This window comes from Saimiri boliviensis, chromosome 18, assembly GCF_048565385.1.
Source record: "Saimiri boliviensis isolate mSaiBol1 chromosome 18, mSaiBol1.pri, whole genome shotgun sequence".
Lineage (NCBI taxonomy): Eukaryota > Metazoa > Chordata > Mammalia > Primates > Cebidae > Saimiri > Saimiri boliviensis.
The window spans coordinates 6,689,134-6,708,898 of record NC_133466.1 but is presented as its reverse complement, the minus strand read 5'-3'; the positions used below and the strand labels follow the sequence as shown (position 1 = coordinate 6,708,898).

Sequence of the window (19,765 nt, the reverse complement as noted above, 5' to 3'; positions counted from 1 at the left end):
TCGAAAGATGAGTAGTAATATGTTACCAGTTTCACTACCTTTTGGAGTTTTGGGTAACATTTCTATGCCATTATACTTTTTAATGAGTTAATTTTACGTGAAATGGCCATTCTAACTCTGTAAAATCAAGTTCATACATAATAAAGCTTGCCCATAAAAATTTTTTAACTCCCTTTAATTAATACAATCTATCAAGGACAGTATTCACTTTCATACTGAGAAATAACGTTTTTATACGTAATGAAGATTTTTTAATTTGTTTATGAACAAGGTTTATCAAATTTCTAGTATACATACTTTTCATTCTCTATCACAGATAATTCCACAAAAATAGTAAGATCAAATTTATCTTGAAAGTGCAATATAATTATTTGAGCTACAGCAGAGAACGTAAGTCAATTTCTGCTACTAAAAACAAGGCATTTGGGAGGCAGAGGCAAGAGGATCACTTGAGCCCAGGAGTTTGAGGAAAGCCTGAACATAGGCTCTATAAAAAATAAACATAAAAATTAGCCAGACTTGGTGGCACACGCTCATAGTCCTAGCTACTTGAAAGACTGGGACTGCTCGAACTTGGGAGGTCAGGGCTGAAGTGAGCCATGATGACACCACCGCACTCCAGCCTGGGGGAAACAGTAAGACCCTGTTTCAAAAAGAAACAAAAATAAAAATAAAGCAGACATGATTTCTAAAAGACAAAATGCAGAAACATTTCTCAGAAAAACTGTTATGAAAAAGTACAAAGTTAAACTCAGGAAACAAATCCTAAAGTAAAATTTACAATTTTTTTTTTAGATGGAGTCTTGCTCTGCTGCCCAGGCTGGAGCTCAATTTTCTTTTTTAACCTTAACAATAAAGTATGTTTGCTTACCCTATTCCCCAGTCTTAGCTCCAAGCTTACTCTAAAATTTTTTCAAAAATCTTATCCACAAGGCCGGGAGCAGTGGCTCACACCTATAATCCCAGCACTTTGGGAGGCCGAGGCAGGTAGATCACGAGGTCAAGAGATAGAGACCATCCTGGTCAACAAGGTGAAACCCCGTCTCTACTAAAAATACAAAAAATTAGCTGGGCATGGTGGTGCACACCTCTAGTCCCAGCTACTAGGGAGGCTGAGGCAGGAGAATTGCTTGAACCCAGGAGGCGGAGGTTGCTGTGAGCTGAGATCGTGCCATTGCACTCCAGCCTGGGTAACAACAGCAAAATTCCATCAAAAAAAAAAAAAAAAAAAAAAAATCCTATCCACAGAAAAGTACAATTTCTACATTTAACATGCTTCAGTTAATTTTATCTTTTTTATTTGCAGAAGCTTTTAAATGTAACACCAAAGGAGGAGGTCAATGCTTTGAACAATAGGAAAAGCACATTATTCTTTGCTACATAAATGTAAGGATAAATTTATCTGGATGTCTGTTCACCAGATACGAAGTTGGCAGCTACTCACTTAAACCACAGTTCTTCATAATAGAAGGTAGCTATAATCCCCTCAACAAAATAACCACTGAGAGACAGAGACACAGATCAGACACTTACAATGTACCTACTTCTAACAATCCCAACTTACCCTGAGATTCTAGTAGACATATCCAATAAAATGCTCCTCCATTCTAACTGCTCAAATCTCCAAATCCGTGCTGTTCCATCTCTGCTACCACTTAGGAACCTTAAAATATTTAGAACAGGATCTTATTATATTCACACACTTTCCAACAAGGGCTACAATAAAAATCACATGGAAAAAAAGTCTGTAATGTAGCTGTCCCGACAACAGGATAATACAGTTAATTCAAAAGACAGGTATAATGTTAATTCAAAAGACAGGTATTTAGAGCACATCTGGATGGGGAAACAATCTGATTTGCTATGATTTGCCTGGCCCTTTGAAATAAAAGACATCTCAAACTCAATCAATAGCTCTTCAAACAGATTAAGTTTTGAGAATACAATGTGCAAGAATGCAGAGAAGAAAAAAAACAGAAAAGTTTCTTAGTATAGGAAAATAAGCTCAATAGCTCCATTTTAAACATCTTAGTTATTAATTCAAATTAATTCATGCTGGACACTGTGTAAAAATAAATCAATCTATTAACAAATTAAGGTGTCAACAATTAGCTTAGCAAAGGTACCTGACAACACAATGGAGACAAAGGAGGAGGATATCATTTAAGCAATAATTTCTTTGCAGGATATATCACAGCAGTTTCTTAGAAAAACTTTTTTTAACTACCCAAACAGACCAGGCTGACCAACATGGAGAAACACTGTCTCTACTAAAAATACAAAAATTACCCAGGCCTGGTGGCACATGCCCATAATCCCAGGTACTTGGGAGGCTGAGGTAGGAGAATCGCTTGAATCCGGGAGGTAGAGGTTGCAGTGAGCCAAGATCGTGCCATTCACTGCACTCCAGCCCGGACAACGAGCGAAACTCCGTCACAAAAAAAAAACAAAACAAAACAAAAAACTAAAAAATAAATAATAATAGGAAAAAATACACAAAAAATGACAGCTTAGCTATACTAATACATAGCACATTTCATTTGCCTAATAGCATACACACACAAATACACACACTTACCGATCACCATTGTTACAAAATTGGATACTATCTACTTTATCCTAAAGTAGAAAAGGGGGAAAAGGACAAAATACAAAAATGATTATCTACATGGACTGTGAATCTGAAAAAAACTAAGTTTTAATGCTAGAAGCCTATTTGCCTTAACAAGCAAAATTCATAGTTGTGTTGCTTAGCCCCATAACTACAAACCTAATAAGACTACTAAAATACAGCTTTGATTTAAAAGAAAGGCACATCCAACAGGAAAAAAAAAAACATTGCTTCTAAAATTGAAGCCATATTTATAATTACATCTGTTTAAAATGACTTAAATGAAAGTGAAATGTGTGGCAAGTGGTCAAAATATAGTCTTTAAAGCACCTAAAAACAAGGCATTTTCATCTGTACACAAAAATTGCTATTTTAAGTTATTTAAATCTGTATTTAACAAATAACCCCTGGGTGTGGACCAGCTTCCCAAAAGCTTCAAACAGAAGAAAAGATGACCTGATCCCTCACCAGTACTTCAGAACACTGACAGTTTTCTATCTTACCGTACATTAATAAAATCGCATTCTTATTTCATGGGCTTGGGTAGATAAGCAGGCCCACTTAAAATCAACCCACTCAGATCAACCATCATACTCTAGATTTTGAACATAAAGCTAAAATAACCACGGTAAAATATTAGGCCTCTCAACTGCTAATCTGAGATGCCAATTACATCCCTCCCCTTTAAATATAATTCTTCACATGCTTAAAGTTAGAATGAAATTAACAGAAACTATATTATATCTGGATACTTTCATTATTATAAATATACAAACATCTCTAACAAAATTTTAACTGTCAAATATAATTCGGCAAAAATTTTAAAGACATCATTCACAAGAATGACTTATCTCAGAAATGCAAGTATGATTTAATATTTTAAAACTAAGTCCCATCAAAAAGTTGTAAATGAAAATTCATCTGTTCAACAGAAAAAAAAATTTAAAATAAAATTAGAGCCAGTAACAAGGCCCCTTAGCAATAACAGGAATAGCATTAACAATCTAAAGGATTCTAAAACATGGATGCTTACAGTGTGGCTTTCAAGTTCCGCGATTTTTTCAGGTGCTTCAAAACCCAAAAAATACATTCTGATTACATGATCAGTACTACCTGTGGCTAAAAACATACCACCTGAAAGGAAAATGTTAAAGTTTAAACATCTAATTTACAATAAATACCTGAACAAATCAAATTTCTATATTAAAATATTTTAAAAGATCCTTTAAAACTAAGTTTATCTCAACAGTTCCATTTTTTAACTCACTATATAAAGCTTACAAAATCATATTTGCAGCTTTAATAAACAAAATTAATTCAATCTGGGTATGTTCACAATGTCTGTTTGTTTATTTATTTATTTATTTATTTATTTATTTTTGAGATGGAGTTTCGCTCTTGTTACCCAGGCTGGAGTGCAATGGCGCAATCTTGGCTCACCGCAACCTCCACCTCCTGGGTTCGGGCAATTCTCCTGCCTCAGCCTCCTGAGTAGCTGGGATTACAGGCACACGCCACCATACCCAGCTAATTTTTTGTATTTTTAGTAGAGACGGGGTTTCACCATGTTGACCAGGATGGTCTCGATCTCTTGACCTCGTGATCCACCCGCCTCAGCCTCCCAAAGTGCTGGGATTACAGGCTTGAGCCACCATGCCCGGCTATTTTTTTTTTTTTTTTTTGAGACGAAATCTCGTTCTGTCACCCAGGCTGGAGCCCCCAGTGGTGTGATCTCAGCTCACTGCAACCAGGTTCAAATGATTCTACTACCTCAGCCTCCTAAGTAGCTGAGACTAGAGGCGCACGCCACCACGCCCAGCTAATTTTTTGTATTTTTAGTAAAGACAGCGTCTCATCGTGTTGGTCAGGATGGTCTTCAACTGCTGACCTCAGGTGATCCACCCACCTCAGCCTCTCAATGTTGGGATTACAGGCCCAAGCAATCTGGTGGGACTGGGAACATGTTCTCACTCTGTCACCCAGGCTGGAGTGCAGTGGTGCGATCACAACTCACTGCACCCTGAACCCCCTGGACCCAAGCAATACTCCCACCTGGTCTCCTAAGCAGCTGGGACCACAGGTGTGCACCATGCCCAGGTAATTTTTGTCTTTTTTTTTTTTTTTTTTAAGATGGGGTCTCCCTATGTTGCCCGGGCTGGGCTTGAATTCCTGGGCTGAAGCAATCCTCCCACCTTAGCCTCTCAAAGGACTGAGATTACAGGCCTGAGTCACTGTGCCTGGCCTCCCGTTCTGTATTATTAAGGGTGGCAATATAATGCCAATTAAGCACCAGTGCTCTAAAAATATATTTAAGAAAAGGGGTTCTGAGGGCCAGGCATGGTGGCTGGCACCTGTAATCCCAGCACTTTGGGAGGCCAAGGTGGGTGGATGACCTGAGGTTGGAAGTTCAAGACCAGCCTGACCAACATGGAGAAACCCTGTCTCTATTAAAAATACAAAAAAAAATTAGCTGGGAATGGTGGCACGTGCCTGTAATCCAAGCTACTCAGGAGACTGAGGTGGTAGGATTGAACCCAGGAGGCTGAGGTTGCGGTGAGCAGATATCGGGCCATTGCACTCCAGCCTGGGCAACAAGAGTAACACTCTGTCTCAATAAAAAAGGCGGGGGAAGGGGGGTGCTCTGCTTTCTAAACAACATTACATACCTAACCCTAGCTTGTTCAAGTTTTCAGATTGTATGAGGTAAAAGTCTTTGATCTAGCCTAAAAACAGGAAGGTTACCACACAAGTTCACTGCACAAAAAATGAAAAAGTAATTTCACCAAGATAATATGTGTGAGAAATAAATTTAAACTATGAAACATACAGTTTAGCCTATTCAAAGAAAATCACAATTTTAGATTATCATACACATAGGATTGGCATAGGAATCACTTGTGTGGACACCTCAAGCCTCCCTTTTACCAGCCATCTCTTACATCACTGACTGATTACTACTAGAAATCAGAGAAAGGCAGAATGGAGGACTGGAAGACAAGAACAAGGCTAACAAAATGATCATTATAAATTCAACCTAACGAAATAAACATTGGAAGTCATTTAATAAGTATCTAATAAAGGTTCTTAGCAATAAGGTGGTCATTTAATAAATGCTTTAAAAAAAATAAAAACTAAGAAAAAATGTAAAGAAGTTCTTACCAACACTAAAAGAAGAACAAAGCATTTGAACGCCTGGCCTAGGCTTTTCAGTGAACTTCAGGGGACGTGGGCTTTAAAAGAAGATGATGTTGCTTTAAAATATTTTATTTTACCACATTTACACAGTTTAAAATATTGGCTTTAATATGGCATATTTAAAAATTATAATTTTTTTAAGAGACAGGGTCTCACTATGCTGCCCAGAGTAGACACAAACTCTTGGGCTCAACTGAGCCTCCAGCCTCAGCCTCCCTAGTGGCTGGGGAACACAGGCACAGGACAGCCAGCTATAATCTTATTTCTTTAATACCTTATTGCATATCAAATATTTCCACGTATTTCCAGGTACATTTTACAAAATATAAAAAGATCAAATTAATCATATTTCCTTTAACCCAATACACTCAAAATATCAATATGTAATCCAAATTAATAAAATTATAAGATACTTTAGATTCTTTCACACCAAGTCTTTGAAATTTTCCAGTGTGTATCTGACACTCAAAATACATCTCAACTTGTTAATTCAGTTTTCATCAAAAATATTTTATCTATATTTGGATTTCCCAAAACTTGTTGAAAACTTCACATACTCAAGTTGTTCAAGACATACTTAATACTTTTCTAATAGGCAGGCACAGTAGCTCACACCTGTAATCCCAACACTTTGGGAGGCCAACGTGGATGGATCACCTGAGGTCAGGAGTTCGAGACTAGCCTGGCCAACCTGGTGAAACTTCATATCTACTAAAAATACAAAAATTAACTGCACGTGGTATCGTGCGCCTATAGTCCCAGCTCAGGGAAGGCTGAGGTAGTATAAGCACTTGAACCTGGGAGGCAGAAGTTGCAGTGAGCCGAAATCACGCCACTGCACTCCAGCGTAGGCAACAGAGCAAGATTCCATCCCAAAAAAAAAAAAAAAAGAAAAAAGAAGGGGCCGGGCGCGGTAGCTCACGCCTGTAATCTCATCACTTTGGGAGGCCACGGCGGGTGGTTCACAAGGTCAAGAGATCAAGATCATCCTGGTCAACATGGTGAAACCCCATCTCTACTAAAAATACAAAAAATCAGCTGGGCATGGTGGCACGTGCCTGTAATCCCAGCTACTCAGGAGGCTGAGGCAGAAGAATTGCCTGAAACCAGGAGGCAGAGGTTGCCATGAGCCGAGATCACGCCATTGCACTCCAACCTGGGTAACAAGAGCAAAACTCTATCTCAAAAAAAAAAAAAAAAAAAAAAAAAAGAAAGAAAGAAAAAAGAAGGAAAAATGAATTTCTAATAACTGAATCAACTACAAGCTTTTAAATTTAAATTATCAATTCAGTTCCTCAATTGCACTAGCCTCATCTGAAGTGCTCAATGATCATGTGTGGCTAGTAACTACTTAACTGTATTAGACAACATACGTCTACAAGACAGGTCTTAAGACTCTCAAATGTTCATGCCTGAATTTCCAATTATACACCTACTTTTTTCAGTGCCTTACTCTGTCTTTACAAAAATGTGCTAAGATAGAAAAGCTATGCTTCTTTTACAAATTAAACTATCTCAATAAATTATAAACAGGAAACAGTCAATATGGTACATATGCTATATATAATGAAGTTCAAAGGTAAAAAAGCAAACACAATATATAATTTCTCTTAATAATCAAACTTCATTTCATTAGACTAAACTGTAACTACATTAAAGAAGAAAACTTGTTACATACTTAAAGCCACTTACCTAAATTTCAAGGATTCTAAATCCCATTGCCAAAAGCAAACTGTCCCATCAGCACCAGTGGAAACCATGTATCTTTGAGAGCCTTTGGCCATCGGGCTAAACTAAAAAGTAAAACATATACAACTCAGTTTCCAGAACTTCTGCTTAAGTTACAGTTTAATAGTCTTCCAAAATTAACTTCAATTGACACTCTAAGGAAATAAAACATACGAAATCCAAAATATAGGTAATACTATTGCAGTGAAAAAATCATAACCACCCCACATTCATTTATACATAACATGTTCTCAATAAGCTATTTTCAGATCTAATAAACAAGACTGGCCAGAAAAACTTAAAGCAAGGTGAAGATCTAGTCCTACTAGATATTAAAGCATATCACAGAGCCTCAATAATTAAAACAATCAGACATAACAGGGTACACTGACAGAATGACCAATGGAAAAATAGCAAGTCCAAAACTAGACCCTATTCAACTTGGAAAAACTAACCGGTAGACTGAAAGACCAGCTTGGGCAACATAGCAAGACCCTGTCTCTATAAAAAATTAAGAATTAACTGGGTGAGGTGGCATGTACCTATAGTCCCAGCTACTCAGAAGACTAAAGCAGGAGGATAACTTGAGCCCACAAGTTTGAGGCCAAATGAGCTATGATTACACCACTGCACTCCAGCCTGAGCAACAGAGAGACCCTGACTATGGGAGAAGTGAGAGAACCGCCATACTCTTTCCCATAATAGCTGTACTAATTTATATTCCCACCAACAGTGCCTAAGAGTTTCCCTTTCTCCACATCCTTGCCAACATTTGTTATCCTTTGTCTTTTTGAGAACTGCCATTCCCACTAAGGTGAGGTAGTAACTCACTGTGGTTTTTATTTCCATTTTCCTGATAATTAGTGATGTTAAGCATATTATCATACATCTGTGGGCCATTTGTATGTTTTAAGAAATGTCTATTCAGGGGCCGGGCGCGGTGGCTCAAACCTGTAATCCCAGCACTTTGGGAGGCCGAGGCGGGTGGATCACGAGGTCGAGAGATCGAGACCATCCTGGTCAATATGGTGAAACCCCGTCTCAACTAAAAATACAAAAAACTAGCTGGGCGTGGTGGCGCGTGCCTGTAATCCCAGCGATTTAGGAGGCTGAGACAGGAGAATTGCCTGAGCCCAGGAGGCGGAGGTTGCGGTGAGCCGAGATCGCGCCATTGCACTCCAGCCTGGGTAACAAGAGTGAAACTCCGTCTCAAAAAAAAAAAAAAAAAAAAAAAAAAAAAGAAATGTCTATTCAGGTCTTTTGCCCATTTTTTAACTGAATTTTTTTTCTACTGAGTTGAGTTTCTTATGTGTTCTGGATATTAACTCTCTGTCAGATGCACAGAGTTTACAAATACTTTCGCCTATCCTCAGGTTGTCTCTTCAATCTATACTGATTGTTTCCTTTGCCAAACTGCTTTGCAGTTTGATAATATAATCCCATTTGTCTGTTTTTGCTTTTGTTGCCTATGCTTCTGGGTATATATCCAAAGGGAAATGCAATCAGTATGTTAAAGAGATAACTGCACTCCCATGTTTACTGCAGTGCTATTCACAGTAGTCAAGATTAATCAACGTAAACACCCATCTACAGATGAATGGACAAAGAAAATGCAGAATGCAGTGTACCTACAAACACAAACAAACACACACACACACACACACACACACACACACACACACACACACAATGGAACATTATTCAGCCATGAAACACAACACTACTCTGTCATCTGTGGTAATATGGATGAACTTAAAAGCCCATTATGTTAAGTGAAATAGCCAGGCACAAAAAGGCAAACATTGTGTAATCTCACTCATGAATTTTAAAAGTTAATTTCACAGAAGCAGAGAATAGAATAGAGGTTACCTATAAATGGGGAGTATGGGGGAAGGGGGACCACAAGAAGCTGTTTCAATGGGTATTAAGTTATAATCAGACAGGAAGAATAAGTTCTGGTGTTCTATTACACAGTAAGGTGAGTGCAGCAAATAACAATGCGGTGGACATTTCAAGATAGCTAGAAGAGAAAATTTTGAATATTACCACAACAAATAAATAGATATGATAATTACCCTCATTTGATCTTTATACAATGCATACATGCACTGAAACATCACACTGTATTCTTTGTCTTTCTTTACAATTACTTTAAGTCAACTAAAAACAAAAAAACTTAAAAAGAAGGTAGGGGCCGGGCGCGGTGGCTCAAGCCTGTAATCCCAGTACTTTGGGAGGCCGAGGCGGGTGGATCACGAGGTCAAGAGATCGAGACCATCCTGGTCAACATGGTGAAACCCCGTGTCTACCAAAAATACAAAAAATTAGCTGGGCATGGTGGCGCGTGCCTGTAATCCCAGCTACTCAGGAGGCTGAGGCAGGAGAATTGCCTGAACCCAGGAGGCGGAGGTTGCGGTGAGCTAAGATCGCGCCATTGCACTCCAGCCTGGGTAACAAGAGCGAAACTCCGTCTCAGAAAAAAAAAAAAGAAGGTAGGTTGGGTGTGGTGGCTCATACCCATAATCACAGCACTTTGGAAGACAAGGCAAAACCCCATCTCTACAAAACACACACACACACACACACACACACACACACACACACACACACAAGAAACTTAGCCAGTTATGGTGGCATGAACTTATAGTTGCAGATACTCAGGAGGTTGAGGCAGGAGGATCACTTGAGCCCAGCAGACAGAGGTTGCAGTGAGCCATGATCACACCATTGCACTCCAGCCTCAACAACAGAGTAAGACTCTGTCTTAAAAAAAAAAAAAAAAAAAGGCCGTGGGGCAGAGGGGGGCAGGGGGCTGGGTGGACAGGTGCCAAGAATCTCCCAGCCCACCCCACAGCCCACCTGCCAGTTAAAATTATAAAAAAAATTTTTTAAAGACAAAAAGGGAATAAAAAAGAATATATTCATCAAAGTCAAAGGTAGTTAGCTGTCCCGTTAACTGTTAAAATGCAAATCTTTTCCTGTATGCTCACTCATGCATTCACATAACATAAAACTCACCATATTAACCACTTTAAAGTACACAATTCAGTGGCATCTAGTGCAAGCACAATGCTGCACAGCCATCACCACTATCTAAAGTCAATAGCAATTATTTCACAAGATAAACTGCAACCTGTCAAGGCATTTTAAAATAAAAATTCTCTTTCCACTATATGTACATTTTTGTTCTTTCTTGACTAGCAACACTAAAAAAATGAACAATTGCAGTAATAGAACAGTGTTCATTTTCTGCAAATATTTAATTTTGTAATATTTTTAATCTAGATAAAAGGTCATCAAGATTCACCAATGGTTAACAGGGTGCCACACTTGCTCCTTCATGTAGATACCATACGGACATGAACCATCCAAATCTACCTTGCAGATATCGCATCACTTCAGCCCTAAAATCCTCACTGTGTATCTCCTAACAATGACATTTTCCTACATTACTACAATATGGTTATCAATACTTAAGAAATTTAATATTTATAAGGTATGTAATCCATTCAAATTTCCCAAATTTCTGAAACATCCTTTACAGCTTTTTTCTCCCATAAAGCCAGAACCTAAATCAAGGCTCACACATCAACCCTTTTCCTGAGGTTCCTTATAAAATAGCTCTCCACCTTTCTTTCTTAAAATCAGACTTTTATGGAATCATATTTGTTTCACAGACTATTTCTCAGTTTGGAATTGTCCGATTGCTTCCTCGGGAGATTAGGGCCAAACATTTTTTTTCCTAAATAATAAGTAGGTAGAGAAAATGTTTAACTACACATACAATGTATTTCGTACTTACAAGTCAATTCAGATTTTCTTTTGGGGTCAGTCTTGGTGTTTTTCTCTGTATTTACCTTCAAAATTTTCCTTTATAAAGCTGTTTAAAATATCCTCTTTATATTATCTGAAAGATCTGTAGTGATACTCCTTTTTCAAATCTGTTATTTGTCACGTGTCTTTTTTGCTCCCTGATTAATCTGTCTTTTACCAGTATTTTTAGTCTGTCTTTTTGTTTTTTTCCTTTTTGTGGAGAACAGGGTCTCGCTATATTGCCCAAGCAGGTCTCGAACTCCTGGGCTCAAGCTATCCTCCCACCTCTGCCTCTCTAAGAGCTGGGATTATAGGCGTGAGCCACGGCGCCCGGCCTTATTTTTAGTCTTTCAAAGAACTTTTGGCTTTGTTGATCCTTGCTACTGTTATGCACATTTTCTATCCTTAATTTTTTTTTTCTTTTTTTTTGTTTTTTTGAGACGGAGTTTCGCTCTTGTTACCCAGGCTGGAGTGCAATGGCACGATCTCGGCTCACCGCAACCTCCGCCTCCTGGGTTCAGGCAATTCTCCTGCCTCAGCCTCCTGAGTAGCTGGGATTACAGGCACGCGCCACCATGCCCAGCTAATTTTTTGTATTTTTAGTAGAGACGGGGTTTCACCATGTTGACCAGGATGGTCTCGATCTCTTGACCTTGTGATCCACCCGCCTCGGCCTCCCAAAGTGCTGGGATTACAGGCTTGAGCCACCGCGCCCAGCCGTTTCTGTACTTATCTTCATAATTTATTTATTCTTGTTTGTTCTTTCCCTAACTTCTTGAGAAACACACTTCAGCTTTTTAATACATGTATTAGGTGTATTATTTCCCCTTCAGTACAACTTCAACTGAGTATTAATTATATATTGCTATGAAACAACTTACCTCAAAAATTTAGCTGCTCTAAACAACGATAAATATTCATTATCTCATAGTACCTATGGGTCAAGAACTCAACAGCAGCTTAGCTAGGTAGGTCTGGCTCAGTGTTGAGGCTGCAACATGCAGTCAAGGTGTTGACCTGGGCCATAGTCACATAAAGGCTTAACTGGGAATGGGGGATCTAATTCCAAAATGACTTACTCAAATGGCTATAGCAGAAGACATCAGTTACTACCATGAAGACCCTTCCATAGGGCAGTTTGACTGTACAATCCACCTGACAACTGGCTTCCCCCAAGACCAGTGATTACAGAAGAGTAAGACAAAAGCTATCTTATTATGATGTAGAGTAATTTCAGAAACATGAAAAATCACACCACACCATTTTCGCAGTATCTTTGAGTTTACAGGTCAACCCTATTCAGCAAGGAGACTGCAGTGGCCTGAGTGGCAGAAGGTAAGAATCACTGGGCACCACCTTGAAGGCTGGCTCCCAAAGAGTATTTCCCACAAGTTTTAATATGTAATGTTTTCATTTGTAATTTTTTCATTATTAATCAGTTTGAAATATTCTTAGTATCTATTGTGATTTTTTTTTTAATGTATGGATTTACTTAGAAGTAGAGCTGACCCTTGAACAACACAGGGATTAGGGTGTCAACCCCCCATGCAGTTGAAAATCCACATGTAATTTTTGACTCCCGAGAAACGTAACTATTAATTAAACCTTACCAACAGCATGAACAGTCTATTAACACATATTTTTGTATATGTATTATATATTGTATTCTTATAAAAAGTAAGCTAGAGCAAAGAAAATGTTATCAAGAAAATTGTAAGGAAGAAAAAATATATTTACTATTAAGTAGAAGTGGATCATCTTAAAGGTCTTCATCCTCACTGTCTTCATGTTGAAGAGGCTGAAGAGGAGGAGGAGGAATAAGAGGAGGGGTTGGTCTTGCTATCTCAGGGGTGACAGAGGTGGAAGGAAATCTATATATAAGTAGATCCATCCAATTCAAACCCATATTGTTGAAGGGTCGACTATACATTACTTATTGTACAAAAAGTGAGAATTATCTGTTATTAATTCTGGCTGTTAGTAATTTCTGGATTGATTACACTGTTGTCAGAGAACATAGAATTATTTGAGACTTGCTTTAGACAAGTTAATGTATTTGCAAGTAATATGTTTATATTGACATTTAATATTCTAGTACCATCTTAGTACTACCTCTTTTTTTTTCCTCCTTGTTTTACTTTCTTTATTAGCACATATTTCCCACCTCTACTAAGCCTAGTAGTTATGCAGTCTCTTGCTATTCTTTTGGCTGTTATTCTACAGATTTCAAAATGCATCCTCATCTTAAAATCTAACGCAAATTTGTATTTTTGTATTTCCCACTTCTCAAACAATGCAAAGATCTTAGAATACTGAAGTTACCTCCTGCTGATATGCACACTATTAAATCTTTAATTCCATATATATTTTGAAGCCCAGAAGTTACTTATCTTACACAGTCAAGGTATATTTCCATTTACCCACACATTTTTTTTTTCTCTTAACAATTCATTCCTTCTTGCATCTCCAAGTTTCTACGTAGCTACCTTCTAGCTACCTTCTTCATCTAAAGAATATTACTGGGCCGGGCACGGTGACTCATGCCTGTAATCCCAGCACTTTGGGATGCCGAGGCGGGTGGATCACGAGATCCAGAGATCAAGACCATCCTAGTCAACATGGTGAAACCCCATCTCTACTAAAAAATACAAAAAAGCCGGGCGCGGTGGCTCAAGCCTGTAATCCCAGCACTTTGGGAGGCCGAGGCGGGTGGATCACAAGGTCGAGAGATCGAGACCAACCTGGTCAACGTGGTGAAACCCCGTCTCTACTAAAAATACAAAAAAAATTAGCTGGGCATGGTGGCGCGTGCCTGTAATCCCAGCTACTCAGGAGGCTGAGGCAGGAGAATTGCCTGAACCCAGGAGGCGGAGTTTGTGGTGAGCCGAGATCGCGCCATTGCACTCCAGCCTGGGCAACAGGAGCGAAACTCCGTCTCAAAGAAAAAAAAAAAAAAGAAGAATATTACTTAGAATTCCGTTTAATGTTGTTTCACAGCTAAGAAATCTCAACTTGTCTAAGCATGAATTTAATATACTTTCCTTCTTCAATGATATATGTTTAATAGGTTCAAAATTATTGACTGGCATTTTCTATTAGCAATTTAAAAATATTACTTCTTGGCCGGGCGCGGTGGCTCAAGCCTGTAATCCCAGCACTTTGGGAGGCCGAGGTGGGTGGATCACGAGGTCAATAGATCGAGACCATCCTGGTCAACATGGTGAAACCCCGGCTCTACTAAAAACACAAAAAATTAGCCGGGCATGGTGGCGCGTGCCTGTAATCCCAGCTACTCAGGAGGCTGAGGCAGGAGAATTGCCTGAACCCAGGAGGCGGAGGTTGTGGTGAGCCGAGATCGCTCCATTGCACTCCAGCCTGGGTAACAAGAGTGAAACTCTGTCTCAAAAAAAAAAAAAAAAAAAAATTACTTCTTTATCAAATTCCATTACTTATATTAAGAAACTAGCAATCAGTCTTATTATTCCTCTGTTTTGTCCTAGGGTTGCAAAGATTACTCATTGTATTTCATTCTTCCAGTTCACTAATTCTCTCTTCAGTTTCATCAGTTGTGTCCAGATGCTATTAAAATCACCACTGAGTTCTTAAATTCAACTATATATTTCAATTTCTAAATTTTAGTTCTCTGCTGAAATCTTTATATTGCTTTTTATTTCATTTTTGTGTATATTCTCAGCCCAAAATGTCATTTATATTGCTTTTAATTAGGTAAACTTATTAAGTATGGGTATTTCCAAGATAATATCTTAAACATCCATTGTCTGGATCCTCCAAGTCTATTTCCTAGACATAGAGTCATATTCTGTCACCCAGGCTGGAATACAGTGGTACAATCTTGGTTCACTACAGCCTCCACCTCCTGGGCTCAAGCAATTCTCGTACCTCAGCATCCTAAGTAGCTGGGCCTACAGGCATGTGCCACCAAACCCAGCTAATTTTTGTACTTTTAGTAGAGATGGGGTTTTGCCATGTTGGCTTGGCTGGTCTCAAACTCCTGGCCTCAAGTAATCTGCCCACCTCAGCCTTCCAAAGTGCTGGGATTACAGGCATGAGCCACCATACCCGGCCTCCTCTGAGTCTATTTCTATCATGTGTTGTTTCTCCTGGTTCTGATCATGTTTGTCTCCTTTTGTATAATATATTTGAGTGTTATCATATGTAGAGAATTAAAAAGAATGAGGCTATAGATGTTATCTTCCTCTAAAGTAACTTCTACCTTTAGACTGCAGCAAGATCAAAGGCATGAGCAATCCCAGATTATCTTACCTACAAGCATTAAGATGATTTGAAGCTGGGATTCAGTTTCTATGAAGGTATATTTATTCTGGTTCATCCTTACTCCTAGAATTAAACTCCTATGGTTCCCAAACTCAAGACAGGGGCTCTTACCAAGATCCCTTTCTCCCTAACAGGCTCCAAACTCCAATTTTTATCCAGCCCCAACCCCATGAATTTCTGCAAGAATCCTGTTAAGCATCTCAGCTCTCTATTCTGAAATTAGCAAACGCCTCCCCACAAGATTCCTCTCTCTCTAAGCTTTCCTCATCTATACGATGTTGAGAATCTCAATTTCTCATTACATAGGTACTTCAGCTATCTTTTCACCTCTGTCCAGCTTTTCTAGTTATTCATAAAACGGAAACCTAAGTCAAAACTACCTATGCATTATGTCTTTCACTATTGAGGAATGTTCATTTTCTATTCTTTTTTTTTTTTTGAGACGGAGTTTCGCTCTTGTTACCCAGGCTGGAGTGCAATGGCGCGATCTCGGCTCACCACAACCTCCGCCTCCTGGGTTCAGGCAATTCTCCTGCCTCAGCCTCCTGAGTAGCTGGGATTACAGGCACGCGCCACCATGCCCAGCTAATTTTTTGTATTTTTAGTAGAGACGAGGTTTCACCATGTTGACCCGGATGGTCTCGATCTCCGAACTGCCTGAGCTCAGGAGTTCAAGACCAGCTTGAGCAACAAAGTGAGATCCCCATCTCTAGAAAAAATAAAATAATTAGCTGGGCGTGGTGACACTTGCCTGTAGTCCCAGCTACTTGAGGCTCAGGTGGAATGATTACTTTGAAACCCAGGAAGCTGAGCCTATAGTGAGCTATGATTGTATCACTGCACTCTAGCCTGTGTGACAGAGCAAGAACTTGTCTCACAAGATAAACAAAATAAAACACTATCCTTGAGAAAGGTGCATAATAAAATATCAGTGATTACTTCTAGATGACAAGAATGCTAGATTTTTTTTTACTTTTGGGATAGGGTCTCACTCTGTCACCCAGGCTGAGTGCAGTAGCACAATCATGGCTTACTGCAACCTCCGCATCCCAGGCTCAAGCAATCGTCCCACCACAGCTTCCCGAGTAGCTGGGACTAGAGGCACACGCAACCACATGTGGCTAATGCTTCTTTTCGTTTTTTGTTTTGTTTTGTTTTTTGTTTTTTTTGTAAAGATGGGGTTTCACCATGTTGCCTAGGCTGGTCTTGAACTGCTGGGCTCAAGCAATCCACCTCCCTCAGCTTCCCAGAGTGGCAGGACTACAGGCATGAGCCACTGCACCCAGCATGAATTTTTCTATAAATATTTTACGGCCAGGCGGGGTGGATCATGCCTGTAAACCCAACACTTTGAGAGGCCTAAGTGGGTGGATCACTTAAGGTTGGGAGTTCGAGACCAGCCTGACCAACGTGGTGAAATCCCATCTCTACTAAAAATAAAAAAATTAGCTGGGCATGGTGGTGCAAGCCTGTAATCCCAGCTACTCAGGAGGCCAAGGCAGGAGAATCGTTTGAACCCAGGAGGCGGAGGCTGCAGTGAGCTGAGATCATGACACTGCACTCCAGCCTGGGTACAGAGAAAGACTCTATCTCAAAACATTAAAAACACACATACAAATACATACACACACACACACACACACACACACACACACACACACACACAAATTGGCCAGCCACAGTGGCTCACACTTATAATCCCAGCACTTTGGTAGGCTGAGGCAGGCAGATCACCTGAAGTCGGGAGTTCAAGACCAGCCTGACCAACATGGAAAAACACCGTCTCTACTAAAAATACAAAATTAGTTGAGCATGTTGGCGCATGCCTGTAATCCCAGCTACTTGGGAGGCTGAGGCAAGAGAATCATTTGAACCTAGGAGGCAGAGGTTGTGGTTAGCCAAGACAGTGCCATTGCACTCCAGCCTGAGCAACGAGAGCAAAACTCCGTCTCAAAAAAAAAAAAAAAAAAAAAGAATTTTTTTACTTGTACCTTTTCTTTATAAACAGAAAAAAAATTACTATTATTAAAAAATAGTTTTTGTAGACCACTAACAGCAAGGAAGAGTATATAAAAAAGATTAAGACCTAAAAATCATGTGTTTGACTTTGAACTTCAAAGTAACCACTAGCAAGCAAAGCTGAATCTTCTGATGGTATAAAAATGTACTACTACCCAAGTAATTTTTCAGATATATTCAGTAGGTGATAAACACATGTGAGCCCCCGTTACAAGAAGAATCATTTCAGAGAAGACCAGAATTCCACTTTCACCCTGAAGAATTCAAGACAGGCACCCTCTCAAAGCATAAATTTTCTTATTTGCTACTACATTGTCAATACATTCATATCAAGCTATAAAATGTTAACAGTGAAACTTAGCTAGAATTTGAATTAATTTTCAAACTATAAAATCTTCCAGAGAACAGTATACTTCTTAACTAAAACTAAGTGGACAAACAAAAAGTCTTGCTTAAACTTCCAAAATAAAATACTATCTCAGCGTGAGGTGGTAGCTCAGGCTTGTGATTCCAGCCCCTTGGTAGGTCGAGGCTGGAGGATTGCTTGATTCCAGGAAATCAAGAACAGCCTGGGCAACATGGCTAGATTCCATCCCTATAAAAAATGTAAACAGGCTGGGCACGGTGGCTCACATCTGTAATCCCAGCATTTTGGAAGGCTAAGGCAAGGGGATCACCTGAGGTCAGGAGTTCGAGACCAGCCTGGCCAACATGGTGAAACCCTGCCTCTACTAAAAACACAAAAATCAGCTGGGTGTGGTGGCATGTGCCTGTAATCCCAGCTACTTGGGAGGCTAAGGCAGGAGAATCAGCTTGAACTTGGAAGGCAGGGGTTGTAGTGAGCCAAGATCGCACCACTGCACTCCAGGCTGGGTGACAAAGTGAGACTCTGTCTCCAAAAAACAAAGATTTAAACAGCCAGGGTTGGTGGCACACACCTGTGGTCTTAGCTACTTGACAAGTTGAGATGGGCAGACCCTGACCCCATGCTAAGGTTACGGTGAACCATGATCGCGCCACCACACTCTGGCATGGGCCAAAAAAACCCACAAAAACAAAAACCATTATCTCAATTACAACTATCTTCATCCCAAGATAGCTACTCACTCTCTCTTCTTTGAGAATGTTGACTAGAAGAGTTAACAAAAGTCACCTTTCATCACACAAAACTTCACACCAAACTTCAACATTTAGTGACTACTAACATAGAGCCTTGGTGAATGTGCATAAAAAAATTGAACCACCACCAAATTCAAATGGGAAACACCAATGTGCCTTATAAGCCAAAAAATAAAAGCCTTACAAATCATCTAACAATCTACTTCAGCCTAACCGAACATAAGTTTCAAAAAATGATTTAAAATAGCACTGAAACAGTGTAGTAGGGACAGGACTTGGCCCACCCCAACTAACATGTTTTTCCATATGTGTCCACTGACCACCAGATGTTTTGGCACCACCCCGGTAGCCTATACCCACTGACCAGACCTTGCAAGCTGTCTAAAACAACTAACACAAGCAGCATTCCACCATAAATCCTACTTAGGAGAGTTAACTCTATTGCCCATATGTGCATGAGGCCAGGAGAATGACCAATCCTAAACCTGAGCCTCATTTTAATACTAAAACCTTTGCCCACAGGGCTTATCTTCCCCTATGTGTTAGCATTATTCCTCACTGCATCTGCACACACTGATCTCTACCCCACACATGTAATAACGCTCATCTACCTCATGAGTTTTGCATGTTACCTTCCTTAAGACACGGCAAGTCATCCCCTGGGGAGCCGACCAGAGGACCCTTCTTGTACTGTCTCTCTTATGCCCAATGTTTCAGGCATAGGTCTTTTTTTTTTAAGACAGTCTCACTATGTCACCCAGGCTGGAATGCACTGGTACAATCACACTTCACTGCAGCCTCAACCTCCTGGTTCAAACAATTCTCAGCCTCAGAAGTATTGAGACTACAGGCGTATGCCACCAGGCCAAAACATTTGTTTTGTTGTTGGTGGCAGGGAGGCTCGCTATATTGCCCAGGCTGGTCTCAAACATGTGAGCTCAAGTGATCCTCCCACCTCAGCTTCCCCAAAGTGCTGGAATTACA

General features: G+C 39.7%; 1 protein-coding gene across 3 annotated transcripts in view; it reads right to left on the bottom strand.

Annotated features, from left to right (window-relative positions):
- The window catches only part of BRWD1 (bromodomain and WD repeat domain containing 1), a 147,810-nt gene that overhangs the window by 106,746 nt on the left and 21,299 nt on the right, over positions 1 to 19,765 (bottom strand). For 2 of the 3 annotated variants that reach the window (XM_039480426.2, XM_039480425.2), the window contains exons 9-13: positions 7,499 to 7,599; positions 5,771 to 5,841; positions 3,645 to 3,745; positions 2,579 to 2,619; positions 1,565 to 1,663 (exon numbers count right to left, since the gene is read on the bottom strand). In XM_039480426.2, the coding sequence (XP_039336360.1) occupies positions 1,565 to 1,663; positions 2,579 to 2,619; positions 3,645 to 3,745; positions 5,771 to 5,841; positions 7,499 to 7,599 (413 nt within the window). Of the gene's footprint in view, positions 1 to 1,564; positions 1,664 to 2,578; positions 2,620 to 3,644; positions 3,746 to 5,770; positions 5,842 to 7,498; positions 7,600 to 13,084; positions 13,146 to 19,765 lie in introns of all 3 variants that reach the window. The other variant, XM_074389271.1, reaches the window with a different exon arrangement.